General features: G+C 37.0%; 2 protein-coding genes and 1 long non-coding RNA gene across 5 annotated transcripts in view; 2 read left to right on the top strand and 1 right to left on the bottom strand.

Annotated features, from left to right (window-relative positions):
* The first annotated feature begins 3,379 nt into the window (after positions 1-3,379).
* LOC144650565 (uncharacterized) lies at positions 3,380-8,017 on the top strand. Its single transcript, XR_013570143.1, has 2 exons — positions 3,380-3,841; positions 7,612-8,017. It is a non-coding gene; the product is annotated as an uncharacterized LOC144650565 (long non-coding RNA).
* Positions 8,018-8,120: 103 nt separating this feature from the next.
* Positions 8,121-16,961, top strand: LOC144650555 (uncharacterized). 3 transcript variants are annotated; one of them, XM_078510260.1, is made up of 14 exons: positions 8,121-9,255; positions 10,412-10,473; positions 12,004-12,036; positions 12,131-12,163; positions 12,256-12,288; positions 12,381-12,413; positions 12,512-12,574; positions 13,437-13,457; positions 13,552-13,584; positions 13,678-13,710; positions 13,806-13,838; positions 13,931-13,963; positions 14,049-14,081; positions 14,980-16,961. In XM_078510260.1, the coding sequence occupies exons 2-14, from the start codon at positions 10,416-10,418 to the stop codon at positions 15,096-15,098; spliced, it is 558 nt and encodes a 185-aa protein (XP_078366386.1). In that variant the 5' UTR covers positions 8,121-9,255; positions 10,412-10,415; the 3' UTR covers positions 15,099-16,961. The 3 variants fall into 3 exon arrangements, with proteins under 3 accessions (XP_078366386.1, XP_078366387.1, XP_078366388.1); XM_078510261.1 differs by lacking the exon at positions 13,678-13,710 and having other exon boundaries at positions 8,121-10,473; XM_078510262.1 differs by lacking the exon at positions 13,806-13,838 and having other exon boundaries at positions 8,121-10,473.
* Positions 16,962-19,188: 2,227 nt separating this feature from the next.
* Positions 19,189-26,403, bottom strand: part of LOC144650540 (uncharacterized) — a 32,698-nt gene continuing 25,483 nt past the window's right edge. The window contains exon 17 of the mRNA XM_078510228.1: positions 19,189-20,733. The gene's annotated coding sequence lies outside the window, so the exon portion shown is untranslated. The remainder of the gene's footprint in view (positions 20,734-26,403) is intronic.

Raw genomic sequence — 26,403 nt, 5'->3', positions numbered from 1 at the left:
AGATCTTTACTGTAGCTGAGAGAGCGACAAGATAAGCGAGAAGATACAAAATGAGTACTGTGTACCAACTTGGAGATGCCCAACCGTGTACATCCAAAAGTAAAGGCGGAAAACGTAAGACCAATTTAGAACATTGTGGACAGACAAAGAAGAACAAGAAGATAAAGCAGGCACCTGTAGAAGGTAACAACAAAAATCTAGACGCATACGCTTGTTAAATCATGTATTGAATACTCTACGACGTGTCAACACAACGAACGCATAAAGTACTTTTCGTTTATTATAGACATTATCATCAAAGAAGAGGTTGTGGAGGAAGGAGTGACACCTGTACTGGAAGAAGGAGAGATCTTTGACCCTGACGAATTCTTGGCAAACTTCGAACATGAACCGTTTCCACCATGCACCCCATTGCTGCCACCACTCGAGAATCCATCGCCGCCTCCTTTGACAAGATCAGGCACAGAGATCGTCCATTATTGTCCTATACATTATTTGGCGCCCATGGAGAAGCGAAAAACCTCTACCTCTTTGGGAGAATGGGAGTACCTTAGATGTTCCGAAACCAAGTTCTTCAACAAATGCTTTGTCACCTGTGGAGCAGATACAGCCGAGCAGTATTTGGATTCTGTGAAAATACTTTACACCGTTACTACAAAGATCCCAACAAAATTGGAATGAAGTGTTACTGTAGAAAATCTGCAGTGTTGACCTTGTCCAATTCAAAAGACAACCCTGGACGCCTTTACTTTAAATGTCAAAAACGAAAGTGCCCATTGTTTCAATGGGCTGATATGGAACCCCGTGGACGTGTCAAGGATTGGTTAGAAGGCAAACCGACACCCCGTGACGCAGTGGATGGTCGCCCTACTCGTGATAAGAATGGCTATCCAAAACAAGGGTATGACATGGTACCTAACAGATTTCGTGATGTTCGGATGATTTTAGATGTTGTGATACCAGAACCGAACACACCATTCGACAAAGCTTTGTAGAACGATTTGAAAGCTCAACAGCCCTTAACATTACGCTTGCAAGCAAAGAACAAGAAGACAGAATGAACTACTCCTCGAAAGATAAAGTATGTATGATTCTAGACTTGGAAGGTTTCTTTGTGGAAAACACGTTTCGTTGCAGAGAATTGGGATATTTTACTTGGCAAGAGGATTTTGGACGCCATGCTTTCTTCATGAAAACGAGCTGGAACGATTTACACTTTAAAGACAGAAAAACAGTGTCTTATGTCAAATACAATGTACATGGGCTAACATATCAACCAAGAAGGGAGGAACACGGACACGAATATTACTTGCTGGAGGACGTGATGTGTGACTTGTACAATAACGTAAAAACCAAAGACAGAACTGTAGTTGCTTACAAGGGAGGTCACGTGGAACAAGACTTGTTGGTGAAACTGAACATTCCTCATGTTAATTTAGAACACTACGGATGTCCGAAATATGATACGTTAAAACATACTATTGTAGAACCGTTACCGAGTTGTGGTTTTCATATTAATGATTTAATTCATCATTGTCCTATGACAGAATGTCACGCGTTTTGGCTATGGCTCAATACTTATGCAATGTAAACATCAGTTTTCAGTAAAAGTTTTCAATGTTTATCCTGTTTGATAATTGTCTTTTCCTTTACGAGGTTGAGTGTGTAGCACTTCATTTGTATTCGACAAACTTGCCCTAACACGTTTGTATGACGTAGCAAAGCTTGCCCGAGCTTGCCCTATTGTTATTGCTTTCAATTGTTTTAACTCGCCCAACTCGTTTGTATGACGTAGCAAGGCTTGCCCGAGCTTGCCCTATTGTTATTGCTTTTAATTGTTTTAACTCGCCCAACTCGTTTGTATGACGTAGCAAGGCTTGCCCAAAACTGCCCCATTATTATTCAATATCTTATTACATAAACCAAGAAGCTACATCCATAAAACAGTTGCTGCTTACTTTTCATACAGCAAGATGTGGATGCAAGACATGTTTTACCTCGAACAGTTACCGAAAGAATTGTTACCTATCGATAACAACCCACACTGCGTGAAATGAATAATTTCGCGGAATTTACGGGGCCGTGATATTTCACTACACCCGAGGTGTCGTGGAGTGGAACGCGACGTGTCAGGAAACGTGGCGAATCGGCGAGTGTCATGTTCCTGACACCCGCGACACGGCGTGTCAGGACAAATCATGGCCTGGGTACGATTCGTGTGTCGTGTCAAGAAATGTCAGGGCTCTCACACTTAACAGCACGTTAATAATTTTTTGTCGATTTTGACTGATGATGTGGACAGTTTTATCATTCTTTCCACCGCAACTAAACCTCACACGGAAACTGGAATCTGTTGAAGCTTGTGCGCATTCATAGATTTAATGTCAACAAGGCGTGCAGGACACATGATCGATTCCTTTAGTTATACAAGGTGCCAAAATAATGAAAGGACCACTTGTACAAACAGCAGCGAAGTGAAGCCGGATAAAACGATAAACTAAATGCAAGGTCCGATCAGCCTTGCATTTAGTTTATCTTAAGTTGTACGCCTCTCATGAGGGGGCAAAGGGTTTATGCGTGACACGTGAAAAGGGAAAAAATTAGACCGTGGCGCGTGAAAATAGTCAGAAAGGACGTGTGATTCGTGAATTCTGCTGTTTCAAGCATACGTGATACGTGAAGTTGGTTAAAAATTGTGCGTAAAACGGGATCACAATCCCCCCTATGCTACCCTCTCTCATATCTCAGTCAGTTCATTATCGCTCAGCGAGTAGTGAGTCTTACAGTCAGTCTTTTCCATTTTCACTCAGCTTTTCTCATTACGTCAATGAGATCAATTTTACGAATCTTTACCTTCTTTTGCTTATCGCTTCTTTACGCATCTTAACGATTCTTAACTTATCGCGTAAAGCATATTGCGTTAAGGTATTCTTTACGTATCTGTACGATTCTTTAGGTATCAGAAACTCGTCTTTACGCCTGTTTACGGATCGCGGAAGGATCGAGAAGGATGTTGATAATGCCGTAAGTTCATTTTATAACGGCGGTTTATTCAACTTTCAGTCGATAATCAACCAAATTTTTTACTGAATCTGAGAAATGCGTATAGAAGCAATAATTGTTTCTCAAGTTTGTTTGTTTGTTTTTTAACTCGGAAAAAGTATTATTTTGTGGTTTTCTTAAACTGGAGGCCTCATCTGGGACTCATAATTTGACTCAAACTTTTCTTCGTTTTGCAAATTGTATGACTTGTATGCCAGTCTATGCCGTGTGAAAACGCAAGTCATTTGTTTTTATTAAACGGATTTGTGTAAATTAGTTCGAAACGTTTTCTTTTGCTTTCATCGGAGATATGTCTTGCAATGCGGTTGGATTTCGGTCGGTTAGATGCTTCATGTATGGGAACACATTTGATCCTCTTAGAAGCAACACCGCTGACAGCCATAACGAAGTCTTTTGATTCACCGACTTGCCGCCATTTTCGAAAGGTGCGAAGATTTGCAGATTAGCTCAGATTCGTTGAGGTTGTTGTAACGTTTATACTTCATTCTGTTAGTTCTTTTTGGGAAAACATCTATATAAATATGTTTTTCGGAAAATAGTTAGAAGTGTCCAGAATTTAATGAAACATCGACGAAGAAAACTCGACTGATCGATTTCATGCATCCATCGAGGTTGCCGGCCTGCAAATTATTTTGTCAACTGCTTCGTGCTACAAGGATAACAATTGATCTACATCCTAACTCACCAGGTGATGGTTAGTTTTTGTTTGTGAACTTATTACAAACTCAAAGACTTAGACAACCAACTTTGGATTGCTGAGAAGTTTCTACACGTACAGGTAAACTAAAGTCTTGTTTTCTTTGTCACTAATATGCATCTATTGAGCTTATAATCTTACATTGACATGTAAGCTTAAGCTCCATGTCGTTTGTCTGAATTTGCTGGTGGAAATCAAACGAAATCCCTTTTTATTGGATATTTACAGCTACCTCTTCATACTTATATTGAAGCTGGCAAATTTCATAGATTAAGAAATGAATAAGAACTCAAGGTGGTGAAACTAAAACTTCTTCTGTATTAAAAGCCAGCATGCATTCATACACGGTGTGTGGCATTTGCAGAATGCAGTCTAGACTTGCAGTTTTTTCCCGGTTAGCCTACTGAGCATGAATAGCACTTCGGTTAGCCTGTTTACGGTTACATGTACAGTATGTAGCTTTCAATAATGGTAATGGTAACACAATTTGTTCTCTTAGTCTGCAGTCTGCATTCTGCAAAAGTCAGACACTGTTCATACAGTCCTAAAAATGCCGTGGTTTTAAGTGGCCTTCACACGACAAACTAAAGTTGGCAAACTCATGTTTGCAAACTCAAGTTGGTGTGTGTGAATGACACAACAACAGTTGGCAAACTGTTGGTTAGAATAGAGACAAGTTCTATTTTGTTGCCAACAGTTGGCAAACTGTTGGTTAGAATAGAGACAAGTTCTATTTTGTTGCCAACAGTTGGCCAACTTGTTTGTCGTTGTTTGGCGGCCTTTTACGGACTAAATAACAAATGACTATACATCAATGTTATGTTGCATACATCGATGTTGTGTGAACTAAAAGATGTTCGATACAACTAAAAGATGTTCGATACAACTAAAAGATATTTGATACAACTAAAAGATGTTTGTTACAACTAAAAGATACAAAGTATTTGATACAACTAAAAGATGTTTGTTACAACTAAAAGATATTCGATCCAACTAAAAGATGTTTGTTTCAAATAAAAGATGAGGAAGCGGAAATGAATTTTGAAAACAGGAAGTGACATTTTACCCAGGTTTCCTGCAATCCAACGCACATACAAAATGGCTTTTGGTGGAGCTGCGATATAGCTGCCAGATACAGAAAGGTTTTTTCCATTTTATTTTAACAGGCTAATAATAAGTGCACAGCAACAACGAAACACCAAAGCCACTCAATTCGATTTTTCGAAGTTCTTCATTCGTAGACTGGACATACGCACAGGAAGCTTAATCAGTACTAGATATATATCCTAGGCGAGCTATGAAGTCACTTCGAGAGAATCGCCGAAGTCGGTTACTTACATGTAATGTTTCCAACTGCTATTGGATGGTCTTCACACTTCACCATTCCTTTTTACCAATACAATAGACTGACTAAGTAACCGACTCTTCGAATGGATCAAGATTCCTTTTGGATTCTTCAGCGATTCTCTCTCTCTTCAGCGATTCTCTCGAAGTGACTTCAGTCATAGCTCGCCTAGGATACCTACATGTAGTAGTTGGTGTAAGTACCCGATTAAGCAAGTTTCCTGTGCGTATGACTCTTCTATTCTTACAGTTAGAACAATTAAAGTTCTTTCCTATTCGTCCAGTCTACTAATGAAGAACTCTGAAGAATCGAATTGAGTGGCTGCACTTGTTATTAGCCTGCTTAAATCCAAAAAAACTATTTCTGTATCTAGTGAATCTGGCAGCCATATCCCAGCTCCACCAGAAGCCATTTTGTGTGTGCGTTGGATCGCTTGGAACCTGGGTAAAATGTCACTTCCTGTTTTCAAAATTCATTTTCGCTTCCTCATCTTTTATTTGAAACAAACATCTGTTAGTTGGATCGAATATCTTTTAGTTGTAACAAACATCTTATGGTTGTATCAAATACTTTTAGTTGTTTGAACATCTTTTAGTTGTATCGAACATCTTTTAGTTGTATCAAAAATCTTTAAGTTCACACAGCATCGATGTATGCAACATAACATTGATGTACATGTATAGTCATTCGTTATTTAGTCCGTAAAAGGCCGCCATACCGTTGTTGTGTCATTCACACACACCAGCTTGAGTTTGTCAACACGAGTTGGCCAGTAGTTTGTCGTGTGAAGGCCTCTTTCAGTATCCTTTTGACGGTTAAAAAGGGTTGAATTTCGCCGTTGTCGCGTCGTTTTACTTCGTCTCAATCGTCTCCATTCATTCAAGAATTTGACAGTTACTCATTAAACTTTTAAACCAATGAAATGATTTTATTGTGCGCCATTAAATGTGCATGCAACTGGCTTCCTTTTCAGTACTCGCAAAAAGTCATATAACCAAGCTTGTTCGGTCAAGAAGGCAGAATATTGGCCTCGTTCTTTTTTTGTGTTTACATGTATGGACCGAGACGAGACCATAAACATGCAAAAAAAGAACTTGGCAAATATCCTGCCATCTTGACCTCACGCTTGGTCAATAACCCATATATATTCATTTACTTTAACAACTTGAGTAATCAGACAAAAAAAAACAGTAGTCCAGTTCTGTCCCTCTCCCTGTCATGGAACATCAGGAGAGAGGGTCCAGACTTTAAGCAAGAAAATCTTCTCTTGCTGGTCAAATTTGGTCTGGTTCACAAAAAAAGCAATGTCTGTAAAAAAAAATTAGTAAAAAAAGTCTGACATACATGTTCATGTATTTAAAGCTGAGAATATTGAGCGATTATTACCGGTATGGTTGGGAAATGTTACAACAATCCAAATCACAGTACATATTTATATGAGCTTTTCTGTCGAAACAAACCAACATAATTTTGATACCTAAAAATCTTTGGGAGACATGTTTACGGGAGTGTCTCTTCGATCCTCTGTCAATACCTGGAATTTTTCATTCAGATTGAAAACCAAAGGGACTCTCCAACAATAATTTGTATCTCAAAAGTACTAGTGAATCATCAGATAGTTTGTGTTATTGATCAACAAAATCATACAAAGTTGAGTTACATGTACCAGAGAATGACTAAAGTTCAGGTTTTTGCTGATGGGGGAATATAAAATATATTCGAGTTGACAAATTCTAACCACCTAACAATCCTTGGGAAAGTCATTTAACTGGTTAATACATGTAGCATTATCCACCTTTTGAACGACTGGGCCCTGATCAAGGAAGTGTTAACAATACAAACTACAATATCCACTTCATTGTAAATTAATTAACAATAATCCTGCGAAATCGTGCAGAATATTGCCTGATACTTACCCGGTAGCCAACGAGGCCATAGGCCGAGTCAGCTAAAATCAGACGATATTCTGCAAGATTGAGCAGGATAATTATTCAACAAATTGTCAACAAAGCACATTCTACAGAAAGAAAAGCTAAAATTACGCAGCGCTTTCCAAGAATTTGGACAAATCTTCGCAACCTACACGTACATGTATATCGCAGGATATCTATTATGTTCAGATGACAGATAACATTAACATTTGGACCACATATGGGCAGCGTGCGCATTTGTTGAATAATAATTGGTGATAGCATTATAGCATTATCCAACCTTTCAACAACTGGGACAAGTGCTACATACATTGTACACTGTATAAAGATTGGGGTCAAACTGAAAGGCAGAAATAGGAGAGAGTCCATATTTTTTATTTATTTATTTTTTTTGATGTTGATTTTTCTAAAAATGACTTGGGGCTTTCAATAAGATTAAAAGTGAAATACAGTAAAAAAAACTTCAAGCTGACAACACCTCATCTATATAGGGAGGTGCAGTAGTACAGTACCGGTACTTATTTTAGTGATTCCTCATTACAGTTTTCTAATTGTTTTTCTTTTATATGCAATAGGTGCTACATGATGATAAAAGTCTCAAGAAAATTCCAACAGTATCAGGGATCTGCAGCAATAGCAAGGACATTATTTTATTGAAAATATTTTCTGTAACCAATGCCAGAAACTGCCTCATGAGCAATTTCTTTTATAAAATGACACAGAGATATGAATGGCTAATTATATTTAAAAAAGATTGAGTTGATTTTTGTTGCATTAATAATGCAGCACAATTTTTATTGGTTTTAAGCTTCTTTTATGGCTTACTACATGGTACAGTATCACTATGCCTTATACAGTGTAGGTACAGGCTCGTGGCATTAAGCAAATACATGTAACATTGTAATAACTATTTTTGCACTGTGAATGTAAACTGCATGTACCGGCCAGCACACAGTTTTAATTAAAAGTGTTTTGACTTTAGGTTTACCGGTAATTTGTTTTTGAAATGGTTCACATCACTACTGCTGTATACATGTACTGACCAATGATAGGTAGTTGATGCAATACACGACAAGCATAATATATAGATTTAGGCAGGCCTAAAAGCGGAGCTCCCCACTAATTTAATTTTGACTAGAATTTAAACTGTAAATGATAAACTTTTCCCTTGATTAATTTTTTTTCTGAAGTTGCGTAATTAATTATTGCCAGTTACTATTCGTGTTAGACGTCCGTGGACAAGCGCTTTTTTTCTGCCCGCTTCACTTACCGTTGGTTTTAGTCTGCGTTTCAAAAGTTCTGGTCGCGTGGTAATGTTTTTGTGGCTCTTCGGTTTAACACTGTTCACGTGATGCCATTTTGGTTGAGACGAATAGTATGGGAGTATTCCGAAGTTATTCCGAAGCAATGCGAAGGCAATCCGAAGGCTATCGTGCGGCGCGAAAAAGAAAGTACTGGTCAGCGATCTCCACGAAATCCTCATCAACTGCAGGGTCAAAAGCTCGAAGCGGATGAGTTGTTCTATTTCGTGCTGCCGTGATGTATATGATCAACGACAGCAGATGGAAATTTTACACTCCCAGATTGAAATTCGATTTTCGCCATTCAAATGTTGCCACTATGTACGTGCCTGAGAGTAGAGCGAATTCTGAAAACATTTGATGTACTTTTATTGACTTGTAGGTTGAACTGCACAGGAATGAAGGCCAGCATCTCGGTCGCTTAGCCGATTGCGCTGATTATCCTTAGACAAGAAACCTCCGTGATGAAGTTTTTATTAAATGTATGTAACGAATTTTATTTTCTCATCCTGCAATCGGTGAGTATCTGAAATTTTCTAAACTCTTTCAATTTTCCATCGACAATCACACATACGCGTGTTCTTGCAAAGAAACCATAAGCTGATTTCAAAGGAGAGCGCTTTTTATAATCTTTTTCACTCCGGCGATTTAGCTCATAAAGAAATCCTTTTCTTTTATTCAGTAAACCGTTTTTGAAAGATTCCTTGTTACGTTTCGCTTGCACTTAAATTTATGTATTATCTGAATTATCTAAATTATTTGCTTTCGTTGTATTTCTTTCTATCTAAAATAAAACTCGAGTTGTTTATAGTTGAGTAATTGCAATTTTGGCGGGAATTACCTTGCCACCCGCGTTTATCGGCGATGGAGCTGCCGTATCTGCCACTTGCCGGACGGGTTGCTGCGGGATCTTGAGATGTGAGTAGACCACAGTTTTCTTTTTTTTATTATTTAATTTTAGTTTGTATTTTAGCGTTGTAGGAAACACGACTAATTTTAAGAAAAAACTGTCTCCAATCGATTTGGCCAAAACTAGTACAATTATTTTAAAAGCCTATTTAAATTTTCTTTTCACACCGATCCCTCCTTTAGAGAGGACGCAGAAAAAGACAAACACCGCAAGAAAAGTTGCACGAAGAAAGCAAAACGCCAAGGAAATTACACAAACAAAGCAAGAAAATTATGCAAACAAAGCAAGAAAATTATACTAACACCGCAACGTCGCAAAAAAATTACAACACAAAAAATTTGACAAAACTGTTTCCACGCAGTACAGTCAAGATACTTATCACTGAAAAAGGTTTGGGATTGTCGGCTTAATCGTATCAATGGTTAAATTAGTACATAAAATTTTATGCTAAAATTTATCGAATGTGTTTGTGAAGATATTAGATGTCAAGGATGTATAATAGTATTATTAAGCTAAATTTAGTTCCATAACCGCTAATACATTGGTTTCGCCGTACACCGTAGTTTAAAAACGTAGTCTTGTTTCTGAGTCTCTGTATACTACTGCATGGTTAGCCTTTGAATACAACATCTTTTCTTTCTTGGTAGTGGAAGCGAATGAGAGGCAGCTATATTAGTAGGCTACTGTATGGTCGGAAAGGAAAATTTTTAAATGTAAAGCCAATTTTAAAAAAGAGGAAAAGAGGTCCAGGTCCATACGTTTTCCAAGCTCTTAACAGGAGTAATAGACCCTTCCACAGTTTCTCTATAGCTTCCATATTTAGTTTGTAATTTACAAAAGTTTCAGAATGTTAACCGTCAAATTTTCGAGTATCAAACTCACAATTTTTCCATACATTTACTGTAAAATTTGCCGTGTTTGCCCCCCAACCAAGATGGCATCAGAAACCGTCGAAAGGTCTATTGTCAGGGAAGTTTAACTTAGTATAGTTGTTAAATACCTTGTATTGTTTTTTTTTTTAGAAACATGTAACTGTTAACCGTTTGTTTTTTAACATGTGCTGTACATTTTATATTCTTTCTTTAAAGCAAACTATCAAGTCATTCTGGGATTTGTTATATAACGTGTAATTTATTTCTAACCTGATTATCTTTGCTAACAAAGAAAGATGAACAGCTACAGGCAACTTGCACATGACAGGTGGCTTTCCGCCAGACAATCCCAAAGTAAGTTTCTTTCTGGGAAAGGGATATTGTTGTAACATAGTAACAAAAGGTTTATGCATGACATGTAAAAAGGGTAAAAATTATACCATGGTGTGGGACAATAGGGCATAAAATTGATCGTGATATAAGACAATAGGGCAAAAAAAAAAAAAAAAAAAAAAACAGATGACATGACATATGAAGGTAGCTTGAAAATTTACCTGATTTTAGAATATAATTCTGCGCTTTCAACTTTTTGTGGCACATGAATTTGGTTAACATTTGTGCGTGAAATGGGGTCATGACTCCCCCCCCCCCCTACTTTTCTCTTTAACTTTTTTTTCCAGTTTTTAAGTGACCGCAATTTCTTTATGATTCCTGCAGATGATAATGGAAATTATGGGCAGCATGGTAACAATGGTCAGGTCCAGCCAAGGGGGGTAGTGGGATACCAATATACCCGATATTTTTGCCCTGGGATACCTGAAAACTGCAAAAACATTGATACCAAACAACTAAAATATTTTTATTAATTAAAAGTCATGTCTGATAACAAAGGCCCCATGTGTCAAGGCCCCTTTTCCGAGGTGGGACTCTCCCAGAGAATGCAGAGAGTTTGAAATCTAGAAGATTGAAAATGCAAATTCCAGCATTCTGGGCATAAAAAAATCCTGTTGATGATGTGTCATAATCATATAAATGGCTTATAACTATCTTTTGTCATTAAGACGGAATCCACTAGGAAGTCGAGTAATATTTATTAAAGTTGGACAAAAATCAATTTCCAGAATAATTTAAATCCTATTTCGTTATTTCCTACCCTTAATAAAAGGTAAAGATGTAAGTAATTATCCGTGATAACACCAACAACAATTTCTTATTAGAGTCTGAGAAAATGAATTTCAAAGTTCACAAGGTATGGGCAAAATCTCACGTGTAGCCATTTTGTAAATTCGTCTTAAGCGATTCAGTGGAATTCAGCAGAACTTCATAATGTGTTTTCGATGTGTGGTGTTGTTAGAAAAGATTTCTTTTGATAAGATATTTGAAGCAGTAACAAAAAAGTTTGCAATAAGGTGGAAATAATTCTGGTACATCAATTTCTTATCAGAGTCTGAGAAAATGATATTTAAAGTTCACAAGCTATGGGCAAAAGCTTACATCTTTTAAGAGATTCAGTGGAATTCAGCGGAACTTCAAAATGTGTTTTGGATGTGTGGTGTTGTTAGAAAAGATTTCTTTCGATAAGATATTTGAAGCAGTAACACAAAAGCTTGCAATCAAGTGTAAATAGTTTTGGTACAAAATTTTGTCCAATAACTACTCGAAGTCCTGGCGGATTTCCTCTTAAACATTTTTAAACTCCTTTTCATGTGCACAAACAATTTATTTGAGTCTTTTTGCATTTGCAAACAACCTTTTTCAGGAGTTTTGATCCTCTCCTCCGAAACAAAAACAATGGCCCTAATCCCTAATAACAGCTTTGAAAAGGACACCCCCTGGATGTTTTCCAGTTTTTAAGTGACCACCATTTCTTTATGATTACTGCAGATCGTTATGGAAACAATGACCGTGGAAACAATGGTGAGTGTTTGAATGACGCAATATATCTTTATAACTAATGTTTTCGAGTCTTTAAGTGACCGCAATAATATTTATTTCTTTATGATTACTACAGAGCATTATGGAAATAATGGCCGTGGAAACAATGGTGAGTGTTTGAATGATGCAATATCTTTATAACTAATGTTTTCCAGTTTTTAAGTAACCGCAATAATATTTATTTCTTTATGATTACTGCAGATCGTTATGGAAATAATGGCCGTGGAAACAATGGTGAGTGTTTGAATGATGTAATATCTTTATAACTAATGTTTTCCAGTCTTTAAGTGACCGCAGTAATTTTTTTTTCTTTATAATTTCTGCAGAGCATTATGGAAATTATGGGCGTGGAAACAATGGTGAGTGTTTAAATGATGCAATATCTTTATAACTACCGGTAATGTTTTCCAGTTTTTAAGTGACCGCAATAATATTTATTTCTTTATGATTACTGCAGATCGTTATGGAAACAATGATCGTGGAAACAATGACCGTGGAAACAATGACCGTGGAAACAATGGTGAGTGTTTGAATGATGCAAAATCTTTATAACTAATGTTTTCCAGTTTTTAAGTGACCGCAACAATATACCGTATTAAACGCCGGACCCCGATTAAACCCCGGCCTAGCTCGTATAAACACCAGGTCAAAATTGCTAACTGTTTAAATTAAACGCCAGGGGCGTTTGTTCGAGGTTCTGGCGTTTATTTGAGGTCAAGCTAACGAATCTATTCTTTTGAATGGCACTGCTATGATATTCTAGTAGGGTATGCTGCTTTGGAAATTTCAATAAACGCTCAAAGGAAAAGTCAGGCTGTTAACAACAAAATAAAACCTAGCTACGTGTTACTGTCTTCACGACTGACACATTTCCTTTCTAACTTGTGTTAGTGCTCACAGTCGTTGAAATATCGAGGATCCCTCCTGCGTTTGTTTATAAGTTGGGGGAGGTCGTTTAAAAACGAAAAAGAAGTTGGCGGCATTGCTGTGTGTGAACTTAAAACTCTGTGCCGATAACCTCTACTTGCATGCTCCTTTATAGTTTACGTTCATATACCGTTGATGATCTCTCTGTCACAAATCTTGATTGCAACATAAACGTGTTCCATAATAATGTATTTTTGGTTAATAAATAACCTTTGGATACCCAGGGACAGTTTTTCGGGACAGAATGAAGGGGGAAATCATTCTGCCTTGACAAACAGCCCTTTGGTCGCGGAGATCGGTAACAAAAAGTCAATCTGAATAATTGATAGAAAATTGCAGTCCGTTAATAAACGCCGGCCTCAAATAAAGGCCGGGTACACCAAGCCAAGTTTGAAATAAACGCCGGGGGCGTTTAATTGAGAAAATACGGTAATATTTCTTTATTATTTCTGCAGAGCGTCATGGAAGAAACGATGGTGAGTGTTTGAATGATGCAATATATCTTTATAACTAATGTTTTCCAGTTTTCAAGTAACCGCAATAAGATTTATTTCTTTATGATTACTGCAGAGCATTATGGAAATAATGGCCGTGGAAACAATGGTGAGTGTTTAATGATGCAATATATCTTTATAACTAATGTTTTCCAGTTTTCAAGTAACCGCAATAATATTTATTTCTTTATGATTACTGCAGAGCATTATGGAAATAATGGCCGTGGAAACAATGGTGAGTGTTTAATGATGTAATATCTTTATAACTAATATAATGTTTTCCAGTCTTTAAGTGACCGCAATAATTTTTTTTCTTTATGATTTCTGCAGAGCATTATGGAAATAATGGCCGTGGAAACAATGGTGAGTGTTTGAATGATGTAATATCTTTATAACTAATGTTTTCCAGTCTTTAAGTGACCGCAATAATTTTTTTTTCTTTATAATTTCTCCAGAGCATTATGGAAATAATGGCCGTGGAAATAATGGTGAGTGTTTAAATGATGCAATATCTTTATAACTAATGTTTTCCAGTCTTTAACTGACCATTTTCATTTTCATTACTTTGAACAGGAAGAAAACGCAAAGCAAATGCACAACAAAAGTGTAAGTCTTTTCCACTAGATAAAAAATAAGAGAGATCTATTATTTTGATTATTCAGAAATTTATACAATTCTGTGAAATAAAAGAAAAATGAATGTAGACAGCTGTCAAGGACATCTTTTAAGAGGTCATTCTTAACTACTAATTTGTTGCTCATTTGAGTTTCTGGCCTTTATTTTTTAAAAGCCAAACCTCTGGATACTACGTACAGATTAGCTTTTTGCACAATTCAGTTCCATTGAATAGATCAACGACCTTAAAGTATTTCTAATAATGGCCATATATATTTGACTAGTCACATAAAAAACCTTTTTAGTATAATACCACACAAGTGAATATTCCTAATATATGCATGCACTGATCAGTTAATTCAGAGGTAATAAGCTTTATTTAATACTGTTCACCTAACAGCAGCTAAAGAGAAACAAACTGCCTTTGTGTCGCTTTGTTTACCAAAAGTGATGTTTTGGTCTGCTAGTTATTCAACTTGTGTTGTATATACTAATACAATTGTTCACTGCAGTGTTGGTGAACGTGGTGGATATAATTAACCTTGCATGCAGCTTCATGCATGACTCAGTAAAATATTAATATGATCCACTGCTATTCAACTCCACTTCCGGGAATATTGGTTAATATTTGAAAATCGGCAATTGCCTTTTGTGGCCTCCTGCTAGTCCCACTGATTATTAATACTATAGCCATAGTACTTCGGAGTTCAACTTGTCATGAAGTGTTGTCAAAAATTAATGTGCCAGACCAGTGTTGACAAAAACATACCTTTCACATTAGTAATTGCAATTGAGCAGGGGATCGATCCATAGAGGCAAATGGTGGAAATAATTTATGTTACAGTATGGTTAAATATGTTGCTTAAATTTTTGTTATTTTTGTTTTTAGTGAAATGCTTCTCTTGTGGTGGAGAGGGGCACGTGATGAGGCAGTGCCCCTCAAAACGAAGACGACAGCATCATCAAAAGGAGAAACCAGCCACTGTCAACTTAAAATTTTTTCTTTAAAAAATTAAAGAAAAAATTTTAAGTTGACAGTCGCTGGTTTTTTTGCTTATGAAATGAAATCAAGTTGAACTCATATGAAAGGCCTTTCAAAGTGAAGAAAATGGTGTTTTCATTTTCCTGATATCTTTCTTGTGCCAAGTTAAAGTTACGTTGCTTTAGTATTTAGTATTTGTCAAACTTATGACGTCATCAGTCATCTAATTTCCATAATACAAAATCGTTAATTAATCTCTGGAACCAGAAAAGAAATCAGAAAAAGGGAAACTTCATCTTTCTTCATTTTGAAAGGCTTTTCATATGAGTTCAATAAGCATTGAGTTTAATAAGCACTTTAATAATTAAACAAATTGTAAGTTTACAGTCAGAGCAAAAAATTAACAATTTTATGAAATCCTTGTATTTGGCCTGCAAACATTGCAACCTAAGGGGGACATGGTGCGGGGGGGGGGGGTACTCAGGCTTGTAAATGACAGGGATGATCGAATGGAGGCAAAACTCATTACCCCTAAAAAATCCCTGAACCAAATGTACCCCCTCCAAAAAAACCTTTTTCACCCAAAAAATTACTCACCAAATTCTGCAACCCAAAAAAATGTCAGAATCGAAAATTTCAAACCCAAAAAAATTCCTATCATCAACAAGCTTGAGTACCCCCTCTGGGAAATGGTGTTTCCTTGACCTGAACATCAATCATTGCAAAAAAAATAACTAAAAACACAAAACTGCATTATGTAACAAACTTAAAATAATTTGACATATCAATTGCTTGCAATTGGATAGCAGCCTTTGTGCACTTTTATACAAAATGTACAGATAAAGAGATTTTAGAGTTAAACAATCTGTTCTGTTATGGTACATCTTTAATGATTTTGTTTCACAGAACATTTCTGTACTTTTAAAATCTTTTGAGATCACTGCAACACCAGAAGCTACAGTTTTATTAACCACAAAACCCCATGTCCCCCTCATTTGCTTGATATTTTTTATCATAAGTCATAATAATTAGTTCTTCTGACTTTTGACATTTAAATCATTGAAATTTGTAACTTTGAACAATAAATTGGACCATTCAGGTGTCTTTTCTTTTTAGTTTCTGGGATTTGTTCTTCACATAGTAGAAAAGCGTACTATTTAACAAATGGTAAACGTCACAGTGTGCACTATTGAGTTACAGATGCACGCGGGAGGTTGCTAAGCACGAAAGAAGCGTAAGAGTCGCCCGAGGCGATAGCCTCGGGCGACTCTAGCTTCTTGAGTGCTTAGCAAACCTCCCAAGTGCATCTGTAACTCAATAGTGCACGCTGTTACGTTTACCATTTGTTTTATAGCACAACTTTAAGGTGATTTATTAGTTTCTTTGAGGTAAAAGTGCGCGCGCTTATTTGAACAATTGCGTGTAGTGCTCGCGTAAACGCTGACGAAAACCTAAAAGAAAAAAACAAACAATACAAAGTTTTGAATTATTTCAAACTTGCATTATACCTCAATGTCTTTCAGCATTGTGGAGAAATGGTTTTTCTTATGTTTAGCTTTTCAAATTCACAGGAAAATCAAGAAAACAAGTAAAAACTCGTGAAGTAGTGGCACTTTCTTGTGCCATGTCGCAACAAATCAGCGCGCGCGCTCAGGTTGAAGCATACGTCATCGTGCACCCATGGGCAAATAGTAGACGCTAAATTAACCAATCAGAACGCGCGCTTTACTTTAGTTGTGCTATAATATTGTTTTTTTTTTTTACAAAATTAAAACTTGAAAATGTTATAATGTACAGTTTTTGTCATTTCATGTTGTCATATTTAAAATGACACCTAAATATTTAATAGTTTGACATATAATAAATTGAACCAATATTTTATCCTATGAGATATGTTTGGGTCTACATGCAATAAACTTTTCTATCTGCATTTTTCCCAGTGTCATAAAAATATATCATATTAAGGCGATTTACACCATGTGATTTTGCTGCAACAATTGTTCCACAAAAAAGATGAAACTCTTGAATACATAAGCATGTTCTTTAAACTTGGCATCATTAATTTAAAACCCAAGACTCAATGTGACACCTGTCCTGCCATTGCCATGGCAACAGTTTTGTTGCAAATACAGTTGAATCCCGATATCTCGAACCCTCAGTAACTCGAACTCCCGATAACTCAAACCTTTTTAGATTCCCCTTAAGGTCATTTTCTTACTAATTTTACCCTTGATAACTCGAACTCCCGATATCTCGAACCTTTTTCGATTTCCCTTGAAGGTTTGAGTTATCGGGATTTGACTGTACCTATTTCAATTAATACTCACATGTTGAGTTTTTGCTTAACCAAAGATAATCCACTCCCATGCAACAAGCTAATGAGAAGAGTAAGGGTAATATGGGCATCATGTGTGTTCCAACCTCGACGCTCTGTCCTACATTTAAGGGTGCAAAAAAAATGGAGATGTATTTGGTTTATGACAGAGACTGGAACCAAAGTGTTGCCATGGTTACATCATAGTATGAGCCATCTTATAGGAAGGTCACTGTTGATGCCAAGTTTCAAAAATATCACTCTAATCTTTTCAGAGATCTCCTTGATAATTTTTGAGATCTATCTTCTAGTGAAATAATTTGACGTCACCACTTGAATTAACCCACTGCAGAACCATTCTGTCTTGTCGCATGTACTTTTTCAGACAACCTTTTTAGATTTCCTGTTTATAAGGGTAAGGGTTACAGGGTCCCAACCCCCCCCCCCTCCCCCCCCAAAAAAACCAGAGAAATATATTGAGATTGACAACTTCCCTCCTCCCCAAGAAATATTTCGCATGCATACTTTTGCAATTGCTTTTGCAATGAATAAGGTACAATTGCACATTTTAGTAAAATATGATATATCGAGTTGTTGTTGTGAAATGTTTGACTGGAAATGACTCGCTATAATGTAAACAAAATGACGCCAAGAGCGTGTTCGCAATGTCAAAAGTTGACTGTAGCTTATATCTGCGGGCGGGTGGCCTAATTGACTAATGCTGGGTTTGGTTCCCATTTGGGCTCCTCAAAGAGGTTAAGAGGCACTATGTACTGCTAAGGCATCATAATTATTTGTACCAAATGTTTGTGAATTTAAGATACCTTGAGGTGACCTTATAAGATCTATACCGTCATCATTACATTTTTCACCCGAGCATTTATTTACTTTTAACACCTCATAAAAAGTGGGGGTGGGGGTGCTTATTCAAGAAAGTTGAAAACTATACAATTTTTATACCTAATCGTACCTTTTTGGTACGCTTCGGTAGCATATCAGGCGAGTTTGGTCGAGCCATGGCTCGTATTTTGGCGAGATGCAGTCGAGCCAAAATACCCATAGCAAGACCAAACGAGCCTGATTTGCTGCCAAAGTGTACCAAAAAGGTACGATTAGGTATTTACCATACCCAAATTCAGCCAAAAATCTGGATCTGTTGAAGCCATGCTTGTAAGGTACGTACTGCAAATTGTGTTGACTTGGTCTTAAACACTTTTACAAGTTCCTCTTCTGCTTTTTTTTTTACTCGTTTATTTAGAGTTTCATTCTCTAAATTTTCAAAATTAAAATAAAGCGACAAATTTTGAAATTCTGACTCAATTTTTTAGTCTCAATGTCTCAGTACTCGTCGGCAAACATCGTGCAATTGGCATATGTAAATTTCTGCAGAACATCCAATGATAGCTCAAATTGCAAGAAATAAAGAAAAATGGAAAGAGCTGGAGCCAGCAGGTTATTTTTTGTGAATAATTTGTCAACTACGTATTTCCTCTACTTCTGTCTTCAAAGTATAATGAGTGTTCATGCTTTTCAAGTTCTCACTGTAAATAATGGCGAGTCTAGGGGAGGAGGGGTCCCACCTTATTGTTTGACTAAATAGAGGCCCAAATGGCCGCAAGTAAAATTTTGTTGAAAAGCAGGCCCCTTCCTTATTCTAGGGCCTGGAGGCATGACAAGCCATATCACCGCACTTAGCCAAAGCTCTGGATCCGCTTCTGTACATGAAGTTTAGAAATGGGCCATGAATTAAAGATAAAAAGTTAACCATTACTCAAAGTCAGGCAAACAAAGTAAACTCTGAATTCATTTAATATCAGAATTTATTTTAATCATCTAAGTACTAAAGTTATGCCAGAGAGAGTTCTTTCTTACCAGTAAACACAACTTACTTAACAATGCAAAGTCAAATTGTCTATAATAATTTATGATACATAGCCTTTCAAACCTTGGATGACAAATTAAAACCACAAAAATGGACTTTACAACCTGCTATTGTGCATTATTGTATATACAGTAGAAACCCGGTAACTCAAACTTGGATAACTCGAACAACCCCCTTAACTCAAGCTAACCTCGATTTCCCTTGGATTTGAACCCCCTTTTAGTCTTATTCAATCAACCCTGACAACTCGAAACCCCGCTAACACGAACTGTTTTTCGTTTCCCTTCAGAGTTCAATTACCAGGTTTCTACTGTAAATAAATAATTTATTTCTACAGCTGTATGTTAAATTGGCCTGGTTCCTAGGCAGTGATGAAAGTAACTGTTACTAAGTTTACCCAAAGAATTTGTTTGAAACACTGAATTAAGCAGTTATTTTGGCAGAATTTCTGACCGAATGATGAGATGGTGACAATATAATATTCCCCTGACTAACAATTATTTTGATCAGGTTCTGATAGAGCAGTTTTTACTAAGTGTCAAAATCAGTTTTTTTTTGCTTTTGAATTACTTCTACCTATATACTTGGTGTTTTGTTTAAACAACTTACATCACTTTTTTTAGCCAATCAGAACGTAAAACCTAAACCAATTGTGATTTGCTCATACACATTTTTCTGTGCTCCGTGCTTAAGACATACACTTATTTTCTTGGAGTTTTTTTGGCTCACTGGATTTTATGTTCCCTTTGCGGTTGACAAGAGTAATAACTTTGGTTTTGTGTTATGACACTTAATGAAAAACTGTCCTAGCCATAATTTACCTAATAATGAAAGACTAAAGGTAGGTATACGTACCATTATTATACATACCAAAGCCATGTTAAAGCTCCCTCAGTATTTTTATTTCCTGGGCTGAGTTGTTCGAAAGGCAATTAGCAATAACCCAGGATTTAAAAATGATCAAGGTTTCCATTTTTTTTTTCAACGGGTTTTCAAAAGCTAATGATTTGTAAAGTTTGAGATTGGTCCACGTCAAAACTAGGGGACAGAAAATATTAACAGAAAACCTCAACAAAATGATATAGAATTTAAATCAAATCTCACGCTAATCCTGAATTACCTTAATTGTGCTTTGAGCAACCGGGCCCTGGTTGTTACAATAAACTATTATTCATTTTTCTTTTCTTTTAAAGGACGTACATTCTTAGAAAAAAAATTGACCCAGTTTGAGTGGGTATGCCTGAGTATGGTTTGTTGCAATGTCATGGATGTTGCAAAGAATACACATAGAGAGACTATGATGAACCTTAATAGTAAAGTTTGACATACATTCTTAGAAAAAAAAAAATGACCCAGCTTGAGTGGGTATGGCTATATACTAATTTAGCATGTATGGTTTGTTGCAATGTCATGGATGTTACAAGGAATACACATAGAGAGACTATGATGAACCTTAAGTGTAATACTCCATAATTTTCGAGCTTTTTTAAAAGTTCGCGGACACCGTACCTCACCGATTTCGCTGAAATTTGGCATGCAGTCTTGTTTTAGGGTCCTAACTACCAAATGGATATTAAAAAGTTTCAATTCTTTTTATTTTGGAAAATATCGAGAAGGCCGATTTGAAGCGTCCGTTACGGCCCGCCAACATGGCGGATCGAAGGTGTTCTTGTTACTTCGACATTGAACCTGCCGTCACAGTTTCTCGATCATACTTGGTATAGTTATAAAGAACTATCTTTCTTCTTTCTATATATCAAAGTAGATTCGGCAAATGTTGAGTTTGGATGATCAACGGCCAAGAAGTTCGAAGGTATGTTAACGATGTTTTGAACAGTCTCAAATTTACTACAAAATGAAAGGCTAATAACTCCACTGTTATCTCGATTTAGAACAAGCCATTTACCATGAACAAAGCTTGTTCATTGGTGAATTGATTCCATTAATAAAAAATTTGGGGAAATGTAACCGTTAAGAATAAAAAATTATGGAACCTCTAGTAAATTGGCCAATTCAGCGCCATTTCAGCGGATCAGCTCATTTAACAGCAAATAATCGGGAGAAACATGAAAGGGTTACAGTCGTTTATAATAAGCAGTGTTCAGGTATTCTTTGCTTATCTTAAACAAATACATAATCTCTGCCAAAGATATGGCGATTTTTGAGCGTACGATCGTTTCTCCAAATTTTTATGTCGGCAACTTTATTTTATTTGTTGTCGAGATTATACGCTGTTGTTATTCAATATTCGTTTCACAGGAACTTCTGTTGCTCGCATTTTCCAAATCACTGTTTAAGAAATTGCCCATTCCGTAACAGGGTCATTCTTACTTTTTCTTTAAAAATTACTAGGAAAGCAAGAATGTCATAGAACGGTTTTATACTAGTGAAAATACCTGTCAGACATAACTTCAACTGTTTGTGTTATCTGGCTGTATTCACAAATATGCAAATTAAGGAAATCTTAAAGTGCCTATCTTTAAGGTCGCGCAGGACCCTTGAGATCATTATGTATGTATTTATTTAAAGAGTAGGCACGAACTGCGACGACTGAAGCCGACAACAAACGAAATATTCATGACAATGTTTTTCTTAAAGTTCTTTGTACAAGTAATTACACGGTATTGTTCTCAGCTTTGCGTACCGTGCGCTGAAACAAAGCGAATTATCATAATTAGATTCACTGCTGCGAATATAGCACACGTCGGTTGTAAACATTGACTCGGAAGGTCTTCGGAAGCGGAAAATCCTGCAATTTTGTGTCTAAGTTTTCTTCGCCGATATAGAATTTCAGGAGTTGATTCGCGAGGAACATGAACTTGGCGCACCCTATTGTGTTATGACAAGAGCGAATTTTGAAATTTCGTTCTCAGAATGAAGATAGCACGTTTCAAAGTTTAGATTTCACATTTTTACTCTCTTAGAAGCAGATAACTTCTAGCAGTTTTTAAAATCGAAAATTTCGTTCTTGTCATAACACAAAAGAGGTTATGATTCATCACTAGGTTATATAATCATTAAACTCGGTGCGCTGTTGTAGCCGAAAACTTGGACACAAAATCGCATTATCTGCAGTAAAACTTTTTAGAACCTGTAACATTACAGTAAACGGTCATCTCTCAGTAAAAGGACAATCATGATGTAATTCCATCATCCCTTAATATCCTTGAAAAATTTTAGAGAAATCGATGTTCAAAATGTAGCGAATTAAAGCTTTACAAGATAGCACTCCGTCAAGAAATTTGGCTAATGAATTTATTAATGAGCAAGGGTCCTGCGCGACCTTAACTATTTCACGCTTAAAGATTCCTCTAAATCTTTTCGCCTACCTTTTGGCCAAACGAAGTTTTGTGTCTCCAGGCAGAATGCTCGTTATCAGCAATGAAAGTCGAAGAGATACAGAAGCTCGAGTAAAATTCTAACTGCTGTGAAATGAACATCGTTTGAGCTTGACGTGTATTTATAGATTGCTCATTTAACAGCAAATAATCGGGAGAAACATGAAAGGGTTACAGTCGTTTATAATAAGCAGTTTTCAGGTATTCTTTGCTTATCTTAAACAAATACATAATCTTTGCCAAAGATATGGCGATTTTTGAGCGTACGATCGTTTCTCCAAATTTTTATGTCGGCAACTTTATTGAGTCTAATGCTTGCGTGCGCTTTGCGCATGCGCATTAGACTCTTTGTTATATGAAAAAAAGCTGTTAGCAATCCCAAGGGAATGGTTCGGGATCGATAATCGTTCGCTGTAATGTAGAAAACAATGATCAGCTGCAAGAACGGACTCCGTACGGACACGCACGATTAGTTTCAATTAAAAACAGGCAATCAGCGACACGTGTTCCCACGCATAATTAAAAGTTCTTTCTCAAGTCACGATTATTCAACACTTGAACAGGACGAAGTAATTTTCCAGTTAAGACATTTGTAAGCTTTTTGTGAAAATAAATCTTCGTTTTCAGTTCAGTTAAGCACTTGTGTTTTCGTCTTGCTTAAAAAGCAAGACGTCTTTGAGAAAAAATATTTCGACGGCGACTCGCGTTTATTTACACAATGCGACCAAATATTTATTTTGTTTTAAAAAATAGAAAACTTTACCTCGGTTTTTGTATTTAAGTCATTCGAATTTTGACCAATTTTTTCTTTACAGTGCAAACAAAAACCTTCAAAAAATAAAAGATGTACATGGATAAATGTAAATCAAGTTACGCGACTAAATCAAAATGCGTTTGTTTGGCCGCTTTGCAGTATTACACTGTCCCGGCCTTTGCCATACACTGAAATCGAATTTCATGCTTTTACGACTCTCAGAGGTCTTAAGTTCTTCTTACAGCTAGAGAAATCATAAAATGGTTACATTGATATGGAAGTGATGATTCGCGAAATTTGTACATCATGATAAACAGTCTTCGCTCCTGTGTATGGTAGCTCGATAATAATTGCCTAGTTTCCAGCGTTCAAAGGGTCATCATTATATTGACGTGAGCATTTACACCCGTTTTTAGGAAAATCTGTCACTAAGTGCTTACAGTACAATGGAGTAACAGTCACTATTTCAAGTGCTTTTATTGCAAAATCTGTTTCAAGAGTCATCATCAAAATGGTCAAAAATCTGAAAGAAAACGATGTGAAGTTCTTCAACCCTTGTTGTAATGAACATGCTTTTTGTAAATCGTCACGCAATCTTGTCCAAATGTTTAATCGTTTCTGCTTTTACGGACAATACGGAAGAAGTAACATCAACTCCTGTTCATACTTTAAATTTTGTGAAGCATATAACATTTATGACTGTTTCGTTTTCATCCATAATCATCCACGATGCCCCTAGCTTGCTATAAGCATTTTAAATTAAACTCCCGAACACAAACCTCTAACCAATTTTAACCGGCTTACGAAAACCGCGCAATCTGTATCACTATGCCATACGGCATTAGACTCATGTCACCCTTGGTGACCTATTTTTTTATTTGTTGTCGAGATTATACGCTGTTGTTATTCAATATTCGTTTCACAAGAACTTCTGTTGCTCGCATTTCCCAAATCACTGTTTAAGAAATTGCCCATTCCGTAACAGGGTCATTCTTACTTTTTCTTTAAAAATTACTAGGAAAGCAAGAATGTCATAGAACGGTTTTATACTAGTGAAAATACCTGTCAGACATAACTTCAACTGTTCGTGTTATCTGGCTGTTTTCACAAATATGCAAATTAAGGAAATCTTAAAGTGCCTACCTTTAACTATTTCACGCTTAAAGATTCCTCTAAATCTTTTCGCCTACCTTTTGGCCAAACGAAGTTTTGTGTCTCCAGGCAGAATGCTCGTTATCAGCAATGAAAGTCGAAGAGGTACAGAAGCTCGAGTAAAATTCTAACTGCTGTGAAATGAACATCGTTTGAGCTTGACGTGTATTTATAGATTGCGCTCGAGCTCCGTTAATTAAGTTTATTCACGGTAGTTTGTTTCAGAAGCATTTATGGATAGAAATACCGTTTTTTTTTTAGCGGTAAATCTGCATTTATAATAGCTGGAAGTTTAATTGGGGTGTTTTTTTGTTGTTTTTTTTTTGAGGGTGCTCGGAGGGAGGGGGGTGTGGAAGTGGTGCCTTCGTGTCCTCTTTTGTTCTTTTACACAGTGGCCTGAATTTGGAACAGTTGGGGGAATGGATTATCAATTACTCTTCGTTATGCCATGTCACCCCTTAATGTGGGAGCGCCGCGCCTCAATTCACGATAAAAAATTTATGGCCGCCCGGTCCATTTATGTAGTTCTCCGCCAGGTCTCTCAATAGGCAGGTTAAGAGCCTAGTGGCCCATCAGGCCGGAGCTCATACCGGTTTCCGCAACGTGAAGCGACAACGAGTATTTTTTACTCCACCCGGATGGGATGCTATTCCATCGCAGGGTTACCTCCCTTCCCGAAAAGCTAAAGATTGACTGGTAATCATTTTTACACCTGGTTAAGGAAAGGGACTCTGGGAGTTGAGAGGCTTTCCAAAAAACTTAACGCATTGTCCCCCAAAAGCTCTATCCAGGACTGTTTGGTCCAGAGTCCAGCGCAGTGACCATTATTAGGCCATCACGCTCCCCAACCGTGTAAGAAAGTGCAAAAATCTGCTTGTTTAAGCCCTGGGGTTGTACAGTTTGGTACGAAATGTGGGCTTTTAAATGTGGTAGGTCTTATATCCGTGGTTGGGGTGCGGTGGCTTAAAGCGAAATTAAAAAACTTCTTGTTTTCTGAAAAAACGTTTTTATAAACTGATTTGAATTACATTAATGAATTAAAGGGACAGTGTCACCAAGATTTAATAAAATTTAAAACTCTCAAGACGGTAACCTGGTAGGAAAAAAAGTGGCCTTAAACTTTAACAGTTGACTTGGAAGAAATATATGGGCCTTGAATTGGAAGGGCTTATGAGAGAAAAGGATAAAAAGGGGAATTTCACAGAATCTGCTCAACAGCGTACTCTCGAGCAGCTTTCATTTATCTGCCCACTGTCTTTTTTCTCTCTCCAGGTTTTAGTAAGGCCAGACCGCTATGAGTGAATTTACAATTCATATTAACACTTTTTTGAGATTTTTAAATCCCGGTTCGAGCTTTGGGGGGATATTGCGTTGACTTCTTCGGAAAGCCTCTGTACTATCATACCGTATTTACTCGAATAAGCGCCGCCCCCGAAAAAGCGCCGCCCTCGAATAAGCGCCGCATTTCGGACAAAAAAGTTAATAAGCGCCGCCCCCGGCGCCGCAGTCCCGATGTGGCGCTTATTCAAGGAAATCTGTTTAACTAGAAACAGAACTACAAAGCAACTCTTAAACAAACTTGGACATTTCTTTCCATCAAAAGCGACGTTCTGCAGTTCAAAGTGCTTGTTTTACCGCTCAGTTTTTCTATTGAACATTCTTCAGTACAATCTTCAGCAAGAGACGACTTTTGGCAATCAGGGGACCCTATTATAATAAATGTAAAGGATTAGATTCTTTGTGGCGTCAAACTTTTTATTAAGCGCCGCCCTCAAATAAGCGCCGCCCTCGAATAAGCGCCGCACTGGAGGCGTAAAAAATTTAATAAGCGCCGCGGCGCTTATTCGAGTAATTACGGTAGTCCCTTTCTTCACCTAGGTCGGCGATAAGG

This window comes from Oculina patagonica, chromosome 4 (assembly GCF_052425735.1).
Source record: "Oculina patagonica isolate OP01 chromosome 4, crgOcupat, whole genome shotgun sequence".
Taxonomy (NCBI): Eukaryota; Metazoa; Cnidaria; class Anthozoa; order Scleractinia; family Oculinidae; genus Oculina; species Oculina patagonica.
Note: the sequence above shows the minus strand (reverse complement) of the source record. Positions and strands in the feature narration are given on the sequence as shown.

Bases quoted from the DNA above. Each gene is read 5' to 3' on its own strand.
- LOC144650555 (XM_078510260.1), top strand. From the start codon at position 10,416: ATGAACAGCTACAGGCAACTTGCACATGACAGGTGGCTTTCCGCCAGA. The intron at 12,414-12,511 runs GTGAGTGTTTAA...TGATTACTGCAG, and splicing joins TTATGGGCGTGGAAACAATG to ATCGTTATGGAAACAATGAT. The intron at 13,964-14,048 runs GTGAGTGTTTAA...TACTTTGAACAG, and splicing joins TAATGGCCGTGGAAATAATG to GAAGAAAACGCAAAGCAAAT.